Here is a 19,607-nt window from a genome sequence, read left to right as displayed (position 1 = left end):
CTCACGGGTGGGCTGAGTGCACGAGCGGCGGAGCCCCCGCGGCCCTTGGCACGGTACTTAGCGATGGCCTGCTCAGCCAAGTCTGCACGCTCTTCCGCTTCCTCCAGTTCCTGCTGTGCCTTGCGGAATTTGGCCAAGTTCAGGGCTGCAATCTCCTCCTGCAACACACGTCACCGTCTCATACTCCTGCGTTTGGACAGCTGTTTGCAGGATAAGAAAATCTTTTCGTTTAAAATTAAGCTCGAGACAGTTGCGAGAGGCTAAACAGATTTGACAGGGTGTGCAAATTTGCTACTTACGGCTTCTTCTATCTGCCTCTTGTAGGTCTTGATCTTCTGCTGCAGCTTGTCGACCAGGTCCTGCATGCGCTCGTGGTTCTTGCGGTCCTCCTCTGCCTGGAAGCTGAGCTCCTTGATGCGGCGCTCGCTCTTGCGCAGGTTCTTCTGTGCGTCCGCGTGCCTCCTCTGTTCGCCATCCAGTTCGTTCTCCAGTTCCCGTACGCGCTGTTCCAGTTTCTGGATTGCCTTCTTGCCACCCTTGAGAGCGTTCGCCTCGGCTTCGTCCAATCGTACCTGCAGACGAGTTCCACAACCTTTGTTAGTCTCCTCGGGAAAATTCTATAATGTCGAGAACGAGAACAATTTAAATTTGACTACCTTAACGAACCTCAGGGAAGATCAGTTTGGATTCCGTGGAACACGTGAGGCAATACTGACCCTACGACTTATCTTAGAAGAAAGATTAAGGAAAGGCAAACCTACGTTTCTAGCATTTGTAGACTTAGAGAAAGCTTTTGACAATGTTGATTGGAATACTCTCTTTCAGATTCTGAAGGTGGCAGGGATAAAATACAGGGAGCGAAAGGCTATTTACAATCTGTACAGAAACCAGATGGCAGTTATAAGAGTCGAGGGGTATAAAAGGGGAGCAGTGGTTTGGAAGGGAGTGAGACAGGGTTGTAGCCTATCCCCGATGTTATTCAATCTGTAGATTGAGCAAGCAGTAAAGGAAACAAAAGAAAAGTTCGGAGTAGGTATTAAAATCCATGGAGAAGAAATAAAAACTTTGTTGAACGGAATGGACAGTGTCTTGAAAGGAGGGTATAAGATGAAAATCAACAAAAGCAAAACGAGGATAATGGAATGTAGTCGAATTAAGTCGGGTGAGGCTGAGGGAATTAGATTAGGAAATGAGACACTTAAAGTAGTGAAGGAGTTTTGCTATTTGGGGAGCAAAATAACTGATGATGGTCGAAGTAGAGAGGATATAAAATGTAGACTGGCAATGGCAAGGAAAGCGTTTCTGAGAAGAAAAATTTGTTAACATCGAGTATAGATTTAAATGTCAGGAAGTCGTTTCTGAAAGTATTTGTATGGAGAGTGGCCATGTATGGAAGTGAAACGTGGACGATAAATAATTTGGACAAGAAGAGAATAGATGCTTTCGAAATGTGGTGCTACAGAAGAATGCTGAAGATTAGATGGGTAGATCACATAACTAATGAGGAGGTATTGAATAGATTTGGGGAGAAGAGGAGCTTGTGGCACAACTTGACTAGAAGAAGGGATCGGTTGGTAGGACATGTTCTGAGACATCGAGGGATCACCAATTTAGTACTGGAGGGCAGCGTGGAGGGTAAAAATCGTAGAGGGAGACCAAGAGATGAATACACAAGCAGATTCAGAAGGATATAGGCTGCAGTAGGTACTGGGAGATGAAGAAGCTTGCACAGGATAGAGTAGCATGGAGAGCTGCATCAAACCAGTCTCAGGACTGAAGACCACAACAACAACAACGGAGCTATTTACAATCGGAGAGGTGAGAAATGGAGTTGACGCCTAAAATGAAGCTGCTTTCTATATATCTGTATAAAAAAAAGAAAAGAAAATTGAGAGCTTTCTCGTGAAACTCTAGTGATACATAGGGACAATATTTACGGAGTTCTGTTTGAGCAACAGAAAACGTCCACAAAAATACTGAAGCTATGTACAAGGAAGTTATGAAGGCAGACGCGGTTGGAGCTGCCGCTGGACGGACAAACAGGTACCAGTGGGCCCGAGAGCCTGCGACTCGTACCTGGAGTTCCTTGATCTGCTGCTCGAGGGCTTTCCTCAGCTTCTCCTGCGTCTGCGCGTGGTCCTGTTCGGCACGGAGCTCGTCAGCCAATCGCGCTGCGTCCACCATCGCCTTCTTCGCCTTCTCCTCGGAGTTCTTGGCCTCGTTCAGCAGCTCGTCCAGGTCAGACTGCGAGCAAAAAATCCAGTCAATGTAGCTTCGTATTTCTTACAAGTCACTCAGCTGTTTCACGATTTACTAATGCACTATTTTACAGGATATTCGAGAAAAGAATATACCCTCACGACTAGTTGCTTGGTTGGCAAAATATCTGTGTAGATCTAGGGGATATTTTTCTCGGAAAACAGTTTAACTGATGTCTCTGGTTAACTGAGATGATCGATAGCCTAAGACAGGATAAGTTAGATGTCAAATGCCCGTACCAAAATTCTGAATTGCATTCAGTGTGTGTCGTTACTCTGTGTGTCGTTCCAACAAGTAGTACAGTAATAAGTTAGGGCCGTAGAAATCTTTCTTAGTTCTGAAGTACACCCCTGTAGTGAATTCTTTCTTTGGCTTGTGCCTTTTTCCCGCAATGACACAGGGTCGGCAAGGTTAATCGGATTTGCCGCCACCCTGTACCCCCCAGGACGGAATTAGTGTACCCCAACTGTCTGTGTCTAGTGCAGTCCATGGAATAGTGCGAATGTGTTCAGATGTTTGGCAGCCGTGTAACTGAGGCGGGACGTGGGGACCAGCCCGGTATTCACCGAGTAGGATGTGGAAAACCGCCTAAAAACCACATACAGGCTGGCCGGCACACCGGCTGCCGGGCGAATTCGAGCCGGGGCCTGCGCGCCTACCCGAGTCCAGGAAGCAGCTCTCGGCTAACCTGGCGGGTGCATCCCTGTAGTGAATATAAAGGTGAAAACAACGACAGTTCTTGGTGAGAGATATCTGTAGGCGAAGGCAGTTTACTGTTTATGTAATATTCCACTGAAGACCGGTTGGCCAAGTTAATCTGTGTAGGCAGTGCTACTTACGTGCAGGGTCTGCAGCTCGGACTCGAGCTTGCGCTTGGCGGCGGAGATGGAGGTGTTCTGCGCAGACAGCTCGTTGAGCTGCTCGTGCGCGTCGCTGAGCTCCTGTTCGGCCTGTCGGCGGCCGCGGTCGGCCTGCTCCAGCAGAGTGCGTGACTCTTCCAGCTCGTTCTGCAGCGCATTGGCGCGCCTCTCAGAGATGCCCAGCAGCTCCCTGGCGTCGTCGCGGGCTCGCTGCTCCTCCTCCAGGGCGGTCTGGATGTCCTTCAGCTGCTGCTGGTATCTCTTGATGTTCTTTTGCGCCTCAGCGTTGGCCTGCGGAAACGGACAGGCAGCGATGTACTAGCGCTCGAGCCCGTAGCTAATGCAATGGCTCCCTGAACAATTTCTGTGATGCAGTACTCGATATTAGTGACATCTGCGTCGGGACGTTGGATAAAAGAGGTATAATTACCTTGTTGGCGTGGTCCAGAGCAATCTCCAGCTCATTGATGTCGGCCTCGAGCTTCTTCTTCATACGCAGAGCTTCAGCCTTGCCCTTTGCTTCAGCCTCCAAGCTGGCTTGCATGGAGTCGAGAGCACGCTGGTGGTTCTTCCTGTGGGAGAACATCGAACATTGAGTTTTCAGTACACCTGATCACTGATTCCCAAAAACGTGGTCTATGGATAAGAGAGTGGGGTGTAAACAAAGGCATTTCTAGTGCTCTGTCGAGAAAGAGCAGAAGTATATGTATATAGTAGCTGAATGCGAGAATATTCGATCACTGCAAAAAGTGGAGTACAGTCTAGTTTGCGGCGTCCAAGGGTGCTGCCGGGCGGTAAGCAGTCTGTTACCGAGAATTCGTAGGGGACATTCTTAGATAGGATGCCGCCATACTGAGTTCGGGTGGGCTTGTTATCTTTAGATTAGATTAGTACTTGTTCCATAGATCATGAATACGACACTTCGTAATGATGTGGAACGTGTCAGATTAATAAAAGGTGTTTATACAAGATATTACATTAGACAAAATATTACATGACACTCACCCACTTACTATATCCAAAAATTCATCTAATGAGTAGAAGGAGTTGCCATTAAGAAATTCATTTTATTTCCTTTTAAATGCTATACGGCTATCTGTCAGGCTTTTGATACTATTAGGTAAGTGACCAAAGACTTTTGTGGCAGCATTATTTACCCCCTTCTGAGCTAAAGTTAGATTTAACCTTGAGTAGTGAAGATCATCCTTTCTCCTAGTGTTGTAGCCATGTACACTGCTATTACTTTTGAATTCGTTCGAATTGTTAATAACAAATTTCATAAGTGAATATATATATTGTGAGGCTACAGTGAAGATTTCTAGTTCTTTAAATAAGTGTCTGCAGGATGATCTTGGATGAGCTCCAGCAATTATTCTGATTACACGCTTTTTTTGCAATGAACACTCTTTAACTCAATGATGAGTTACCCCAGAATATGATGCCATACGAAAGCAGAGAATGAAAATGGGCGCGGTAAGCTAATTTACTCAGATGTATATCGCAAAAATTTGCAATAATCCTAATAGCGTAAGTAGCTGAACTCAAACGTTTCAGCAGATCCTCAGTGTGTTTTTTTCAGTTCAACCCCTCATCTTATCTATAATGATGCCATAGTCACCCCCACATTCCCATCTATCATTGCTAAACGACTCTAAGTAGCTCTACTTAGATCGATCTCTGCTATTCCTGTTGTTTTCACAACCACCCTGGACGTCCTCAGCTAAGAGTCATAATCACTTCCTTTTTCTGGCGTCCAGTTACGCTCTATTTCACTATAGCTAATTCAATACACCCGAGGCTCTACCGCAGCTGTGTTAATAGCGTAGCATTACTTTTACAATTTGCAGTGCTCTGTCTGGATACAGCAGAATGAAGTCCAAACTGTTAAAGAATATATACTTAGCCCCTTAATGGTTCAAAAATGGTTCAAATGGCTCTGAGCACTATGGGACTTAACATCTGAGGTCATCAGTCCCCTAGAACTTAGAACTACTTAAACCTAACTAACCTAGGACATCACACACATCCATGCCCGAGGCAGGATTCGAACCTGCGACCGGAGCGGTCGCTCGGCTCCAGACTGTAGTGCCTAGAACCGCACGGCCACTCCGGCCGGCCCTTAATGGAATGGGCTTGGAAATTCGATATGCCTAAGTGTTGCTAATATTACCTTGTGTTCTCGAATTCTTCCTCCTTCTCCTGGATGCGGCGGTCGATCTCCTGGCGCACCTGCGACAGTTCCAGCTGCGAGCGCAGCACCTTGTTCTCCTCCTGCTCCAGGGCGGCTTCGGCCTCCTCCAGAGCTGCCTGCAGCTCGTCCTTCTCGGCCTCCAGTCGCTTCCTTGCCTTCTCGATCTCGTGAATGTTGCGGCCACCCTCGCCGATCTGGTCCAGCAGATCTTTCACCTCGTCTGTAAGCAAGCACAGACAATGCTCGCGTTACGAATTGTAACGAGATTTTGAAAGTGGTGGTGACGGTGCCGCATTCTGGTGGCGCCTGCAGGGGTACTCACCGGCCAAGTTCTTGTTCTCGCGACGCACTGCCTCCAGCTGCTCCTGGCCCTCCTCGTACGCTCCCTTGAGACGGAAGAGTTCGGTCGAGTAGTTGCGGCATTCCTTCTGGCTGGCGTCCAGCTCGGCAGCCAAGTCATCGACCTTGAGCTTCCATTCGCCAATGATCTTGTCGAAGGCCTTCTGCTTCTTCTCGGCGGCGTTGGCCAGGGCAGTAGCGCGGTCGACCTCCAGTTGCAGGTCTTCGACCTCAGTGGACAGACGCTGCTTGGTCTTCTCGAGAGCGACGACCTTCTGGTTCAGTGACTCGATGGTCTCCTCAGCCTCAGCAAGACGGGCCTGCAGCTTACGCCTGCACAAATAGTTGTACAACGGTTAGCTACTCAGTAATGTGAATGTGTTGTAGTATTTACATCATATCTCTCGAGGTGTGCTGGTTTCAAAATGGAGAGTTTCTGGCGGTGGCAGCAGCTGTAGGTACTTACTTGGCTTCCTCGAGCTCTTCGGCGCGAGCCACTCCTTCGGACTCGTACTTGGAGCGCCACAGTTGTGCCTCGGCGTTGGCCTTGGACAGCTGCCTCTGGATGTCAGCCTTGGCTTCGGCTTCCTCTTCCAGCTGCTCGCGTACGTTGTCCAGGTCGTGCTCCAGGTTGCGGAACTTGCCCAGCAGTGTAGCGCGCTCCTGCAAAGTAGAAAAGGAGTTCTTGTAAATATCGACTGCTCGTCAGTAGAGGGCCGGTTCTTTGCTCGATTTAGTAAGTGTGCTGACCCTAGATTCCTCGTCCGCCAGACGCTTGGTGTCCTCGAGCTGCGTGGTGAGCGAGATCTTGAGCTTGCTCAGCTGCGACACCTGCGACTCGGCTTCCTCCAACTGTCGCAGGAGGTCGGAGTTCTCGATGGACAGCTTCTTCTTGGCGGCATCGAAGTCGTTGAGCGTGCGGTTGGATTCGTCCAGCTTGCCCTGGACTTCGTTGAGCTGGTGCTGCAGTTGCTTGGCAACCTTCTCTGCGGCGGCCTGGGCAAATGTGAACACGGTGAGTTTCTACTGCTTCCGATTTCATATATTAACTGATCAAGCTATATTGATTTTAAGCATATTAAAATGCCGCTTGAGAGTTTCGGTAAAACTGTGACGAATAAAAAGCAGTATCAACCTTTCATACAGAAATGCTGTTAAGACACCTAGAGTAAACCAACAGCTGTGAGTGAGCAAGATGTTATCGCTCATGAAACTCCTTGTTATTGAACATATTTAGTTTTGTATAAAATTTTTATTAAATTATAGCTGCAACAATTGTTATGAAACACTCTTGTTACTTAGATTACGGCTTTGTGTTTTAACTGCGGCATTTGTTACGAAACGCTTTTGTTACAAACATCGTAATATTGTTCCTATAAAGTAGAGGTGTGTCTGGAACATGTAAAAGATAAAGGATATTTAACTGGTTATAAACATGTTAGTGACGACCACACAACACGTACACGAAATAGGACACAACAACAAACAAATGAGTCGCTTAATACACAGGTATTAGATAGGATGTTACCACATATGTTGTTGCATATCATAGCAAAGCCACTTGAGCGTCGTTCATTATTTTTTCAGTATTTAGCGGAATTAGCTTATTAATCAAATTTCAGCCGCTTTTTCGGTGTTTACATTTCCTTTGAGGCAGTAGCCGTAAAATTTTGTAATAACTTTTGTTTTCTGATACATTTAAGCAGTTCGCTTTTACACAAGGATTGTAACAAATAATACTGTGAAATTAATTGTTTAACCCTTCTGAGAGAGAATACGGGCTACTGCAGTAGAGTTGAAAGTTTCAGCCGTCTCAAAGGAAAGAAGCACGAAACGTGCGAAATTGTGCCGGCAACGATTAGCAATGGAAGCCTTTTGTTATAGCTTGCTTTCAGCCAACCGACATTGACTGGATACCTTCTCGTTGGACAAGTGGTCGACTCCCGCTCGTAGGTCGTTCAGCTCTGAGGCGAACTGAGCTTTGTCCTTTTCGGCTCTGCGGAGCATTAAGAACAAGAAGAAGAGGTCAGCACACTGCTAGGGAAAAGTTTTCGGGGCTGGGCGAGGGTCCGCGATTCACGGGGACACTCGCCCACCGCCGGGTCGGGAGGGGCTCCTAAGGGGACAGAACAGAACAGGGGACATGCTGGGCTCAGCGAAGGCAGGGGGTTTACCTTGTCACGGGCCAAGCCGTCAATGGCGCCGCGCACGTTGTTCAGCTCATTGATAGCTGCAGAGCGGTCATGCTCAGCCCTGTGGATTGAAAAGTCATCTTCATCTCATTCCTTACACTATTTCCCTCCAATACTCCATTACAAGGCCACTTTATGCTGTTTTCTAACAGGCAATCTCAACGAAATTTTAAGACAGGAACATCCAAATTTTCTTTTAATATGTGTACCCATATACTTGTCTAATTGCAAAGAATATTGAAACTGATGCCAATTAAAAATTTTAACTTTTACATTACGGGTATTTCCAACTTATAGTCTGAAAAACATTTGAAGTCCTGTCACGAAATGTTTCTAGAACTATGAGCCCTCATCCCGTGGAATTTCCTCCTTTGTAACAACACAAGTATTCCACAGTTCTGTTAAAATTCATTTCTTAAGCGTGTTTTTTTCTTAATTTTCAAATTTAATGTACTACTCTGAAATAATAAAAACAAAGCTTTGTATATGGCAAATGCAATTTACCTGTCTATGTAACAATATCTGATGCAAATTTTTTATTGTAATAATCCCCAGCTTGTGTACTTCAGATGTGTATCATCATAAAAAAGTTCTGAGCACCGAAGGAATGTAAAATTTTTATCATAGGGTACTGCACAAAAAACTAGTATTAAATTTACATTTCGAGCCCCAGAAACTGTGGAGAATCGAGTAAAAGGAAAGAACATGTTACACATATTTACTCAATGATAGCAAGATATTGAAAAATCAAATGGTTCTGAGTACTATGGGACGTAACATCTGTGGTCATCAGTCCCCTAGAACTTAGAACTACTTAAACCTAACCAACCTAAGGACATCACACACATCCATGCCCAAGGCAGGATTCGAACCTGCGACCGTAGCGGCGACGCGGTTCCAGACTGAAGCGCCTAGAACCGCACGGCCACACTGGCCGGCGTCAAGATATTGAAGTTTCAAGTAAACTGTTCTAGAGAATTGTTCTCTTGTACTCTCAAGGTGAAATACAAGTATTCCAGAGTTCTGTTAAAATACATTTCTTAAGCGTGTTTTTTTCTTAATTTTCAAATTTAATGTACTACTCTGAAATAATAATAACAAAGCTTTATATATGGCAAATGCAATTTACCTGTCTATGTAACAATATCTGATGCAATTTTTTTATTGTAATAATCCCCAGCTTGTGTACTTCAGATGTGTATCATCATAAAAAAGTTCTGAGCACCGAAGGAATGTAAAATTTTTATCACAGGGCACTGAACAAAAAACTAGTATTAAATTTACATTTCGAGCCCCAGAAACTGTGGAGAACCGAGTAAAAGGAAAGAACATGTTACACATATTTAGTCAATAATAGCAAGATATTGAAGTTACAAGTAAACTGAAACTTCCTGGCAGATTGAAACTGTGTGCCGGACCGAGACTCGAACTGGGGACCTTTGCCTTTCGCGGGCAAGTGCTCTACCGACTGAGCTACCCAAGCACGACTCACGCCCCGTCCTCACAGCTTTAATTCCGCCAGTACCTCGTCCAGGCTGTGGCTAAGCCATGTCTCCGCAATATCCTTTCTTTCAGGAGTACTAGTTCTGCAAGGTTCGCAGGAGAGCTTCTGTAAAGTTTGGAAGGTAGGAGACGAGGTACTGGCGGAATTAAAGCTGTGAGGACGGGGCGTGAGTCGTGCTTGGATAGCTCAGTCGGGAGAGCACTTGCCTGCGAAAGGCAAAGGTCCCGAGTTCGAGTCTCGGTCCGGCACACAGTTTTAATCTGCCAGGAAGTTTCATACCAGCGCACACTCCGCTGTAGAGTGAAAATTTCATTCAAGTTACAAGTAAACTGTTCTAGAGAATTATCTTGTACTCTTAAGGTGAGATGGTAAATGATGCTGTACTTCCAAGTAGGGAAATGATAAATGTACGAATGAGCTGAGTGTACTGACTTGGCCTTGAGCTTGTTGAGCTGGTCGATCTGCTCTCCCATCTCGGCGACGGCGTCATTGTGCTTCTTGCGCAGGTTGGCGAGCGTGCTCTCGTGCTGGATGTTGGCCTCCTCCAGGTCGCGGCGCAGCTTGCTCAGCTCGGCTTCGCGCTTCTTGTTGAGCTCGATCTGCGCGGAGGTGGCACCGCCGGCTTCCTCGAGGCGTTCTCCCAGCTCCTCCAGTTCGCGGGCCAGGTCGGCGCGCTGCTTCTCAGCCTGCGCACGCCACAAACGCACTTTTCGTGGGCCAGATCGGGCTCTCGGGAACCATTGATAGAACAAAATTATAGTAACCAACGCGGTAGTACACTTGCACATCAAGGTACGTTGTCGTTTCTAGTTGTATGAGGCAGCTAAAAAAATTCAAAAATGAAAAAAATCGCGGAAGGTAGCGATGCGATAGGAGACTGCTGGCAGAGTATGACTTATCTACGAGGTATGAAACTTACAAAGTCTCATCACGTCCCATATTCGCGTAATTCGAATATTCCGGATCCCCGAGAAAGTCAAAAGTATCTGCACATCTTTCTGCACGATTATTCTTTTAATGCCAGTGTATTACATAGATGTCTAGAGAACTCGTCTGTAAGCTACTGCAGGGAGGTATTGCACGCGTAAAACGATTCCTGAAACTTGGAATCTCGTCTTCAGCGTGGAAAATTAAATGGTCCTGCTGCTACCAGGGTAAAGACTAACTTCATGTTAACCGGAGTATAAAATACTAAAACGCGTTTGGAGGTATTCGGCACGATGGTTCTTTTCCACTTTCAGTCCTTGAAGGGAACATGCTACCGTTCCTTAATGAAATATGGAACTCTTGTCTGGAAGTTAGTACGAATATAGATGTGCTGAGGAATTACACTTCTTTGCAATAACCAACTTCACAATGCGTCTAATCTAAGAAATTTAAAGTGTGGTGTCACCGCCAGACACCACACTTGCTAGGTGGTAGCCCTTAAATCGGCCGCGGTCCGTTAGTATACGTCGGACCCGCGTGTCGCCACTGTCAGTGATTGCAGACCGAGCGCCGCCACACGGCAGGTCTAGAGAGACTTCCTAGCACTCGCCCCAGTTGTACAGCCGACTTCGCTAGCGATGGTTCACTGACAAATTACGCTCTCATTTGCCGAGACGATAGTTAGCATAGCCTTCAGCTACGTCATTTGCTACGACCTAGCAAGGCGCCATTATCTTTTGCTATTTACCTTGTGATGCATGTACCGTCAGACCGATGTTCACCAATTATGGATTAAAGTTAAGTATTCCAGAAGCTACGTACTTTTTTTACTAGACTCAACTCTTTTAACTGTTCCAGACCTCACGCCAGCCTGCGTGAGCTTAAACGCGTGCCTTTCGGCTATCTCATAGTGGCTTGGCTGTCTTGCCAAGTCACAACATAAAGCACCAATTTTCGTTCTAAGACCATCGTCGGAACCATATCTATACTATCATTTTCTTAAAAGTGTTATTCGAATTCAAATAATAGCACGATGTAAGCGGCGCTACTCACCTTAGCTCTCGCTTGGCGTTCAGCTTCGACTTCTTCCTCGAGTTCCTCGATGCGGGCCTGCAACGAGAAATTTCAAATTGAACACCCACTCCGTTGGACGTCACTGTTATGCGCAGCGGAAATTGTGGTCGCATTCGCGAAGCTGTACCTGCAATTCCTTGATCTGTTTCTGCAGTTTGGACACGAGAGACTGTTCATCTTCGAGCTTAGCAGCCAACGACGAGATCTCCTTGTCCTTGCGCTGGATGGTCTGCTCGAGTTCCTTCTTGTTACGCTCGAGGTCGGCCACGGCTTCCTGGGTCAGCTTGAGGTCACCCTCAACCTTTCGCTTGGCCTTCTCAACGTCGCCACTGTGAACACGTAGTTTTTATTTACTCGTTCGGCATCACAGAGGCATAATTTACAATATTCTTATCACTATATACTAAAAAAGAAAACAATATAATTCTACACTATATTAGATATGTGTTTGAGCCACTCTATGGCTGAGTCACTGAGTCTATGTATGTCCATGAGTTCACCACCATAGCCATACACTTTGCACACGAGTAGATGGTCCATTGTCTGTATTTCACCGCACTCACATACAGCGCTGTCTGCCAGGCCCCACTTGTTCATCAGGTGTTTACATCTCCCAACACTCGTTCTGACCCGGTTTAGAGCTGTCCACACTCTTCTTGGTAGGTTGAAGCCATCAATCTTCTTGTTCGGATCGTGTACTAAATTTTTGTTCTTAAATTCACTTGCCGACCATACTTCGTTCCAGGCCGTTCTCGGCTCAAAGGCTTGTAGTTCTTCACCGATTTTCCAAAAGGGTGATCTGGATTTAAGCCTGTTTGTCGGTTTCAGATCTTGGTGGATAGGGAGGTCCGGGTTGTCTATAGTTTTCCTGTAGGTTTTTAGGGCAAGCAGTGATCGCCTGATTTCTGGAGGCTCTATGTTCGCTAGTACAGGAAGCCATGCACAGGGGGTGGCCCTGAGTGTTCCCGAGATTATTCGCATTGTCTCCCTCAGCTGGACATCCACTTTAGATACGTGTGCACTTCTTCTCCAGACTGGTGAACAGTATTCAGCTACACTGTAGACAAGGGCTAGTGCTGAAGTTCTCAAAGTTGCCCACACAGAGGCAAATAGAGCAGAGTCTTAGCATGAAGAACACGTAGTGGTATAGGTTAAAAAAATCTCCTCACGGCGCTGTAGCCTGCACGACTGAGTTTTGATCTCAGATTCAGGTTTAGAACTGAAGTGACGGATTTCGGTTTAATTTGCGTTTCCTTACAGAAACGTAACACGAAAAACTGCTACGTATTCACATTACTACCATTTCTGGAATGCTAGTTTTTTGATTAATTTGGAATACTCGGAGCAACGGCATAATTTTTGGCATGCAGACTAATCGTTGCATGGTAGCAACATCGAGTACTTGGAGAGCTGCTGATCGCTTTGCAACTCACCGAAGTTTCTTCTCACGCTCCAGAGAGTCCTCCAGTTCGTCCAGCGTCTGCTCGAGCTTGGCCTTCACCTTGTTCAAGTGGTTCACCTTGTCTTCAGCAGCCTACGGCAGAAAGCAGGCGGTTACTCGCAATGACCCGCACTCGGAAGCACCACTGTAGGCAGGAGAGGCGTGGCCGCTTACCTGCAACTCCTCAGCAGTCTTCTGGTTGATGTCGCCCTGGTTCTTCTTCTCCTTGTTCAGCTTGTTGATCAGCTCGTCCTGGTGGGCGATCTCGTCGTTGAGGTTGCGGATCTGGTGGTCCTTGGTGGCCTTGTCTTGCTCAGACTGAAAGCGTCCACGTAATTTTTAGTGTATTCGCTCGAGTCCTACTCAGCTACCGTTGAAGCTTTAACAATGCTTTTGGAAAGTTGGATCAGAATTATTGAGAAGGTGTTAAAATTTGTTGTCGTTTGAATTTGAGCGCCTAAGGCGCGCAGTGATGTGATATCTGTTACAGAATGGAAACGTCGTCTAAATTGCAATAAAGTAGCTCAAGTACTGGACGATTACCTTTTGGACGGCGAGTTCGAGGTCCTCGACATCCTTCTTGAGGCCAGAGATCTCCTGCTCGAGCTTCTTCTTGGACTGGAAGAGCTGGTTGCGTGCATCTTCCTCCTGCTGGAGACGGTCTTGTGTGTCCTACGGCAGAGAAAAGCGAATCAGGCCGAGCTTCACGGACCACCCTCCAAAGCAGTCCGCAACTGGACAATATTTTATAAGTATCGTACACATCTCAGCTGTTTTAATTACTAGTGCTAATTCGTGCTAGAGGCGCGTATCCATTTAAGACGAGGACAGCAGAGGCGTGGGTGATATTTCGCGAAGGTGGCCATTAAAAAAAATAGTTGAACCGATTCCAGGCACGCCTCGTGTGCTGGCGAGCCCTTCCCTCACATCGTTAACACTCCATCATAGATGACGCTCGTGGATCGCTTCCAGAGGACGTTTATAAACAGGGTGAAGGCGCGGCGGCGAGAATATCGTCCCATTTTCTTTGATTTGATATTTCCTGTCGTGCGAGGCAGTAGACGGAAGAGGCGCGCCTGCTGTGCTGGCACACGGCTGCCCCCGAGCTATTCCTAGCGCGCACTGGTTCCCGTCACTCATAACGGGCCTCGCAGTAGCTCCCTATCTCACATCTCACTGGCTCCCTCAACAATCAACTGTTGAGAATCCCCACCACATTGGTTGAGGTCCAAGGATTGCGTCTGATGTCCCTTTCTACTCACAGCCAGTCAATTGTTCTGCCTTTCGTTTCGCGTTTCATTTTTTTTTTTTTTTTTTTACCCGTAGCTAAACCTCCTTCTCTCCTGTACGCTCCCTGGTACGTTTGTAACAATCGTGCCATTCTACTGCCGCATCGTGTTTTAATTTTCTCCCGACAGACAGCCGCATACCTGAGCTATACCAGGCTGGAAGAAAATAAATATATGAACGACATAAATTCAGCCGGCGTGGAGGTGCAGCATTTACAGCACGGACTGGACTATTTCCGATGGAGCAGTGATTCACGACGGAGCTGTTTACGTGCGCTATTTCTGCTCCTGGAGCCGTGAGTCAGGGCGCGAGCGTCTCGTGCGGCCGCAGCGTCTAGACTTTGTTCTCGGGCACCCGCTCCTTTCACATAAATATTTGGAGCTTCATCAGACATGTGATACTGTACAAACTATTGTCGGCATTTGTCCGTATCCCTTCTTCTATTTTCAAGCGCAACGTCTCCGATTTCGCCGCTTCTGATAGACGCACACATATTTTTCATGCTTTTTTGATACCAGTTCACAGATGTAATCCATATTAGCAACGGCCCATATTTGAACCCGGCTCATTTTCGGAAGGAACCAGGTGGATGCCCAGTGTTCAAATGGTTCAAATGGCTCTGAGCACTAAGCGACTTAACTTCTGAGATCATCAGTCGCCTAGAACATCCATGCCCGAGGCGGGATTCGAACCTGCGACCGTAGCGGTCGCTCGGTTCCAGACTGTAGCGCCTAGAACCGCACGGCCACTCCGGCCGGCAATGCTCAGTGTAATCCTGCTAGACCAGTGTAAGCGCAAAATGCCTCTTTTGATACAGTCAACGTCTACTTGAACACAAGCTACTCCTTTGTTAAAAAATGTATGTGAAAAATGTACGAGCTGAAAAGTTTCCTAGTATTGCACAAATTCCACAATTACACAAAAACAGTTTTGACTTCTGACTTCACGGAAAATCTTATTCTTAAAATATTAGGAGTGAATGTTCCTAGAAGAGTCAGCGAACATATTACTTCATCCCATATTTATGCTACGCAGTGACAAAGAGACATAATGGTACCCTACATGCCTCAACCACGCCCTGTACACTCGCTTACGGAATACGCGTACATAGGGTGTGGCATACATGAGCGTTTTAGGAAGGAAAGGAAACTTTTAATGAAATTAACGTAGAATTATGCAGGCGTACCGAGATACTGTAAAACACTTCACTCGAGACTAGTTTAATATTTAGAAAGCAATTTGTTCATAGCATCGGCTGGAGAGAAATAAAGAATGCGGAATCTTATAGTATCTGCAGTATTGACGACGCGATTGGAATTGTACGGTTACATTATTTGTCTTAAGCTGATTATTTTATTCGTGTTTCGTGATAGTGGTTCCACCTTCCCAAATAACGTTATAGTGGGAACCGTTTCCGAGTGGCACAGCCAGCGAACGGTCTAAGTGCTTGTATCCGTTTCGTCTGGCTGGCCGGTTCCGGTTTCCACCACGCTGCCACGCACTACTCAAGTGTAACCCGAGACTGACTCAGGTGCTTCTCGAAATAGCCAATGGCTGACGGCCAGCTTACCTACCCCAGTATCGAGTTTCACGTACCAAACAAAGTTTCTCTCAATATGACTTTTTAAATCAATTTTTCCCTCCATTTCCTCTTTTTTAAAAAAGTGCGCATATTGTTGACTACTGACACGAATCTTCGGAAATACTAAACTCTTAACTCCGATAACTCATACCCTGAAAGAATAATATTTCTTCCGCACTAACGTAGATTTACCTGAAGAGGCCTTTACGTTCTGGAGAAAATAAACTGTATATTTTCACAAGGCTGACACTTTGTTGAACGATGCCAGGATTGGAGCTTATCGCTTGGGCGCGGATTGTGTATTTCTGTTTGCCTGAAGGTCTGTTTGACGAGGGGGAGCTGGCACTGTCTAATGTCAGACGGTTCGTTTACCTTCTGAATGTATAAATCTGCTAGGAACAGGTTAAAAGGAAAGCACCTTACTAATTTTGTAAATCGGACACGCCCAGAAATTTTGCCTGAAGAAAGTGCACCAGTTCTGCTTAGAGCTGCTTTTCAGTATTACAGTCGAAACAGAAGCTTTAAAGAGTTTGAGGCTTAGACTTGTGTCGTCCCTGGAAAGATGTCTCGTTGTCGATTTGACCACCTTCGCTGAAATACTGTTACATAGAACTGCTGTTTATGTAGCGACAGACATTTTGCACTAATGCATGCGTTGTCAGATCCATTGAAGAATAGCAATGAATGAGGCAAAGACTAGCTATATGTCACTCTTATCCACCCTGTTGGCAAGCAGTGGCTAGTCCTACTGCCAACTAATTTAACAGCTGTTGTAAAGTCTACGGCTAAGAGCTGTCGCTGTCCACTTTACTTATTATGCTCACCAATTAACTGAAAGTCATTTCACGAGATATAACATATAAAATTAATTTCTACAGTACTTTTAACGGAGGGTGCAGTTTTGAAAAAATATAGTTACTAAAGTACAGTTTGATTACAACATATCGTGAGTGTATGGTATAAATTGTCATGTGTAATGCAACTAATGTAAAGTGAATACTTTCTGGAACTGTGGGATTCGTAGCTTCGACTCGAAACCGACTTCTCGGTGCCTTGTTCTGCACCTAAGATTGACATTTGCAGAAGCACTCTGATACGCCGTTGTTAGTAAGAGTTTCGTAGTGTCATATTAAGAATTTGGTGCTGTTCGTATAACATGACGCTTCATTTACTCGACTGTTACTTAAGTGATTCGTGAATCTTTCTTTATACCAGTATAATATGTATCCAGAGGTTAACGACAGCGCCTATTCCCTACTGTACTTAAATCCCTTTTTATTTTTGTTGTAACAAAGACATTGCAGCTGCCTGATTGAACCTACCAGATAAGACACTTAATCGAATGAATAATTAGAGTGCGTACTCTGTTGCTGTTTCGAAATTATCCGAATTGCTCTCACTCTTTTGAGGACTGAGACTCGGTTTCTCCTCTACTGTTTTAAGAAAAATCTAATGAGTTGTATGATGTGTACGTGAAACACCAGAAGATTTCTGGAATCAAGTGGGCTTTTTATTTTTGTTGGAACAGAGACATTGCAGCTGCCTAATTGAACCTACCAGATTAGACACTTAATCGAATGAATAATTAGAGTGCATGTTCTGTTGCTGTTTTGAAATTATCCGAATTGCTCTCACTCTTCTGAGGACTGAGACTCAGTTTCTCCTCTAGTGTTTTAAGAAAAATCTAATGAGTTGTATGATGTGTATGTGAAACACCGGAAGATTTATGGAATCAAGTGACCGGTCAGTTTCATAAAAATTCTCGAAAAATGCTTTCTTACAGTAAATAAGTAACTAAATGCGCGTATTCCCTTCGGAGTGAAGAAAGTATCGCACTCCTTCATTTCCACTATTCTTAAAAATTGAGTTGAGCTTTATTGGTTTCTGCACAATGTCAGTCCTACCCGCTACTAATTTCGACTAGTGTGCGTGAATCTGAAGAAGATCGCAAAGGAACAGTGATATTCGTTGCTGTTCAATGACTGCTGTGTTGCGAACGCCATGGCAAACGGCCTGATGTTGTGTATCCAGCGTGAAGATTAAGAGAAAAAGAAACAGATATTTGTTCCGAAGGCCTGTTCTGGAATATAACTCTTTCACCAGTGCAAGTGTAGTCGCCCTGTGTTCAGTGGGTCCCTGTGCCTACAAGAAAAGCGAAGTACTCACCCTGAGCTGAGACTCGAGGTCCGCCTTCTGGGCCTGCAGCTTGTTGGCGCGCTCCTGGACCTCACCCAGAGAGCCCTTCTCTCCTTCCAGCTGGGCGAGTAGCGCCGTCTTCTCCTCCAGCAGCTTGGAGTTGAGGGCCTCAACTTCCTTGCGCGCCTTCTCTTCCCGCTCGAAGGCCTCCTGTGCCTTCTGTGCTTTCTCCTCGAGTTTCTGCAAACCACAGTCAGGAGTGTCAAGGGGGTCCATGTCTGGGAGCGTCGGCTGGGGCAGTGTTCGGTTCGGGTGGCTAGCGAGGACTGAGGCCCGCTGGAGCGCGCCGCTCGCTGGTCGCCGGGGGGCAGGCCTGCGTGGGCGCCGCGCTGGCACGCGCTCAAATAAAAATACATATTCCTGGAAGCCGTGGGCCGTGTGGGGAGCAACGAGGAATCAGGCTGGAGGGGAGGTTCATATTTAGCTGGCAACACCTAAAAATGTGGCTCGTGTGTGGGTTGCGGGATGGTCCAAGTGGCCCACGAGATATGTGCGGTGATATCCAGAAATAGGATGCCACGTTACCTTTTCGTTATCCTTCGCAAACACGGGAACATTCCGTCGTGTTTAACGGATTAGCGAGTGACTAGAACCTCACCTGCGAATAACTCGGCAGGAACCGAGAGCTCCACTGGAAATGGGCCTCTCTGCAGAAAGCAATTTCACTTGCCCGCTGGAATGGGAGATGGCGATCTGAGACACTGATTTCTCAATTATAACATCTGCTTCCTGATAAAACATTTAATTCTCGGCAGAGTGTTCGGAGTGAACCTTTCCGAAAGATTGAAATGTGTGCCGGTCAGGGGTTCGAACTTGGAGCCCGTTATGGTAGACAGATACTTTTGATCTGTCCGTGAGTTTTAGACGGCTTACAGGGTGATAGACATTCCTAGTCGAGTCCTAGTGATGCACGAACTTCTGTCCTCTCCAAAAACTTCACTTACGCCGATGCTTCTGGGCAGCATATTCACCTAAACGATAGAACGCGTAGCAGTGGTAGTGAAACACATGACTTCGAGAAATAGTAAATTTTTAAATTACTCTCTCTGAGACTATGTCAGAAGTGGAGGGCATGCTGAAAATCGGGCGGTCTTTTATTCAGACGTTACATTTCGGAGATAACAGTAGGCATTTTGTGGCAAGAGCAGAATACGATGCGTGGAACAGTGAGAGCGAGGTGAATCTCACAGTCTTATAACAGTTCGAGACCCTAATGGAACCGTAATGGCGATCTGAGACACTGATTTCTCAATTATAACATCTGCTCCCCGATAGAACATTTAATTTTCGGCGGAGTGTTTGCGGGAATGAATCTTTCCGAAAGATTGAAATGTGTGCCGGTCAGGGGTTCGAACTTGGAGCCTGTTGTGGTAGACAGATACTTTTGATCTGTCCGTGAGTTTAGGCGACTTACAGGCTGATAGACATTCCTAGTCGAGTCCTAGTGCTGCACGAACTTCTGCCCTCTCCAAAAACGTCACTTACGCCGATGCGTCTGGGCAGCATATTCACCTAAACGATAGAATGCGTAATAGTGGTAGTGAAACATATGACTTCGAGAAATACTAAATTTTTTTAATCACCCTCTCTTAGACCATATCAAAAGTGGAGGATATGTTGAAAATCGGACGGTCTTTTTTTCAGACGCTACATTTCGGAGGTAACAGTAGACATTTTGTGGCAAAAGCAGGATACGATGCATGGACCAGTGAGAGCGAGGTGAATCTCACAGTCTTACAACAGTTCGAGACC

The 19,607-nt window shown here is 46.1% G+C and overlaps 1 protein-coding gene across 25 annotated transcripts in view; it reads right to left on the bottom strand.

Moving 5' to 3' along the window:
- Window positions 1-19,607, bottom strand: part of LOC124554963 (myosin heavy chain, muscle) — a 48,561-nt gene that overhangs the window by 2,543 nt on the left and 26,411 nt on the right. For 19 of the 25 annotated variants that reach the window (XM_047128693.1, XM_047128676.1, XM_047128692.1 and 16 more), the window contains exons 22-38: window positions 17,826-18,035; window positions 13,331-13,459; window positions 12,962-13,105; window positions 12,780-12,880; window positions 11,474-11,675; window positions 11,326-11,382; window positions 9,778-10,031; window positions 7,567-7,645; window positions 6,400-6,645; window positions 6,116-6,312; window positions 5,633-5,982; window positions 5,290-5,530; window positions 3,550-3,691; window positions 3,099-3,410; window positions 2,077-2,244; window positions 300-572; window positions 6-158 (exon numbers count right to left, since the gene is read on the bottom strand). In XM_047128693.1, coding sequence (XP_046984649.1) covers window positions 6-158; window positions 300-572; window positions 2,077-2,244; window positions 3,099-3,410; window positions 3,550-3,691; window positions 5,290-5,530; window positions 5,633-5,982; window positions 6,116-6,312; window positions 6,400-6,645; window positions 7,567-7,645; window positions 9,778-10,031; window positions 11,326-11,382; window positions 11,474-11,675; window positions 12,780-12,880; window positions 12,962-13,105; window positions 13,331-13,459; window positions 17,826-18,035 — 3,258 coding nt within the window. Of the gene's footprint in view, window positions 1-5; window positions 159-299; window positions 573-2,076; window positions 2,245-3,098; window positions 3,411-3,549; window positions 3,692-5,289; window positions 5,531-5,632; window positions 5,983-6,115; window positions 6,313-6,399; window positions 6,646-7,566; window positions 7,646-7,823; window positions 7,903-9,777; window positions 10,032-11,325; window positions 11,383-11,473; window positions 11,676-12,779; window positions 12,881-12,961; window positions 13,106-13,330; window positions 13,460-17,825; window positions 18,036-19,607 lie in introns of all 25 variants that reach the window. The other 6 variants (XM_047128694.1, XM_047128686.1, XM_047128681.1 and 3 more) reach the window with 1 other exon arrangement.

The sequence above is a fragment of the Schistocerca americana genome, chromosome X (genome assembly GCF_021461395.2).
Source record: "Schistocerca americana isolate TAMUIC-IGC-003095 chromosome X, iqSchAmer2.1, whole genome shotgun sequence".
Classification (NCBI taxonomy): Eukaryota; Metazoa; Arthropoda; class Insecta; order Orthoptera; family Acrididae; genus Schistocerca; species Schistocerca americana.
Note: the sequence above shows the minus strand (reverse complement) of the source record. Positions and strands in the feature narration are given on the sequence as shown.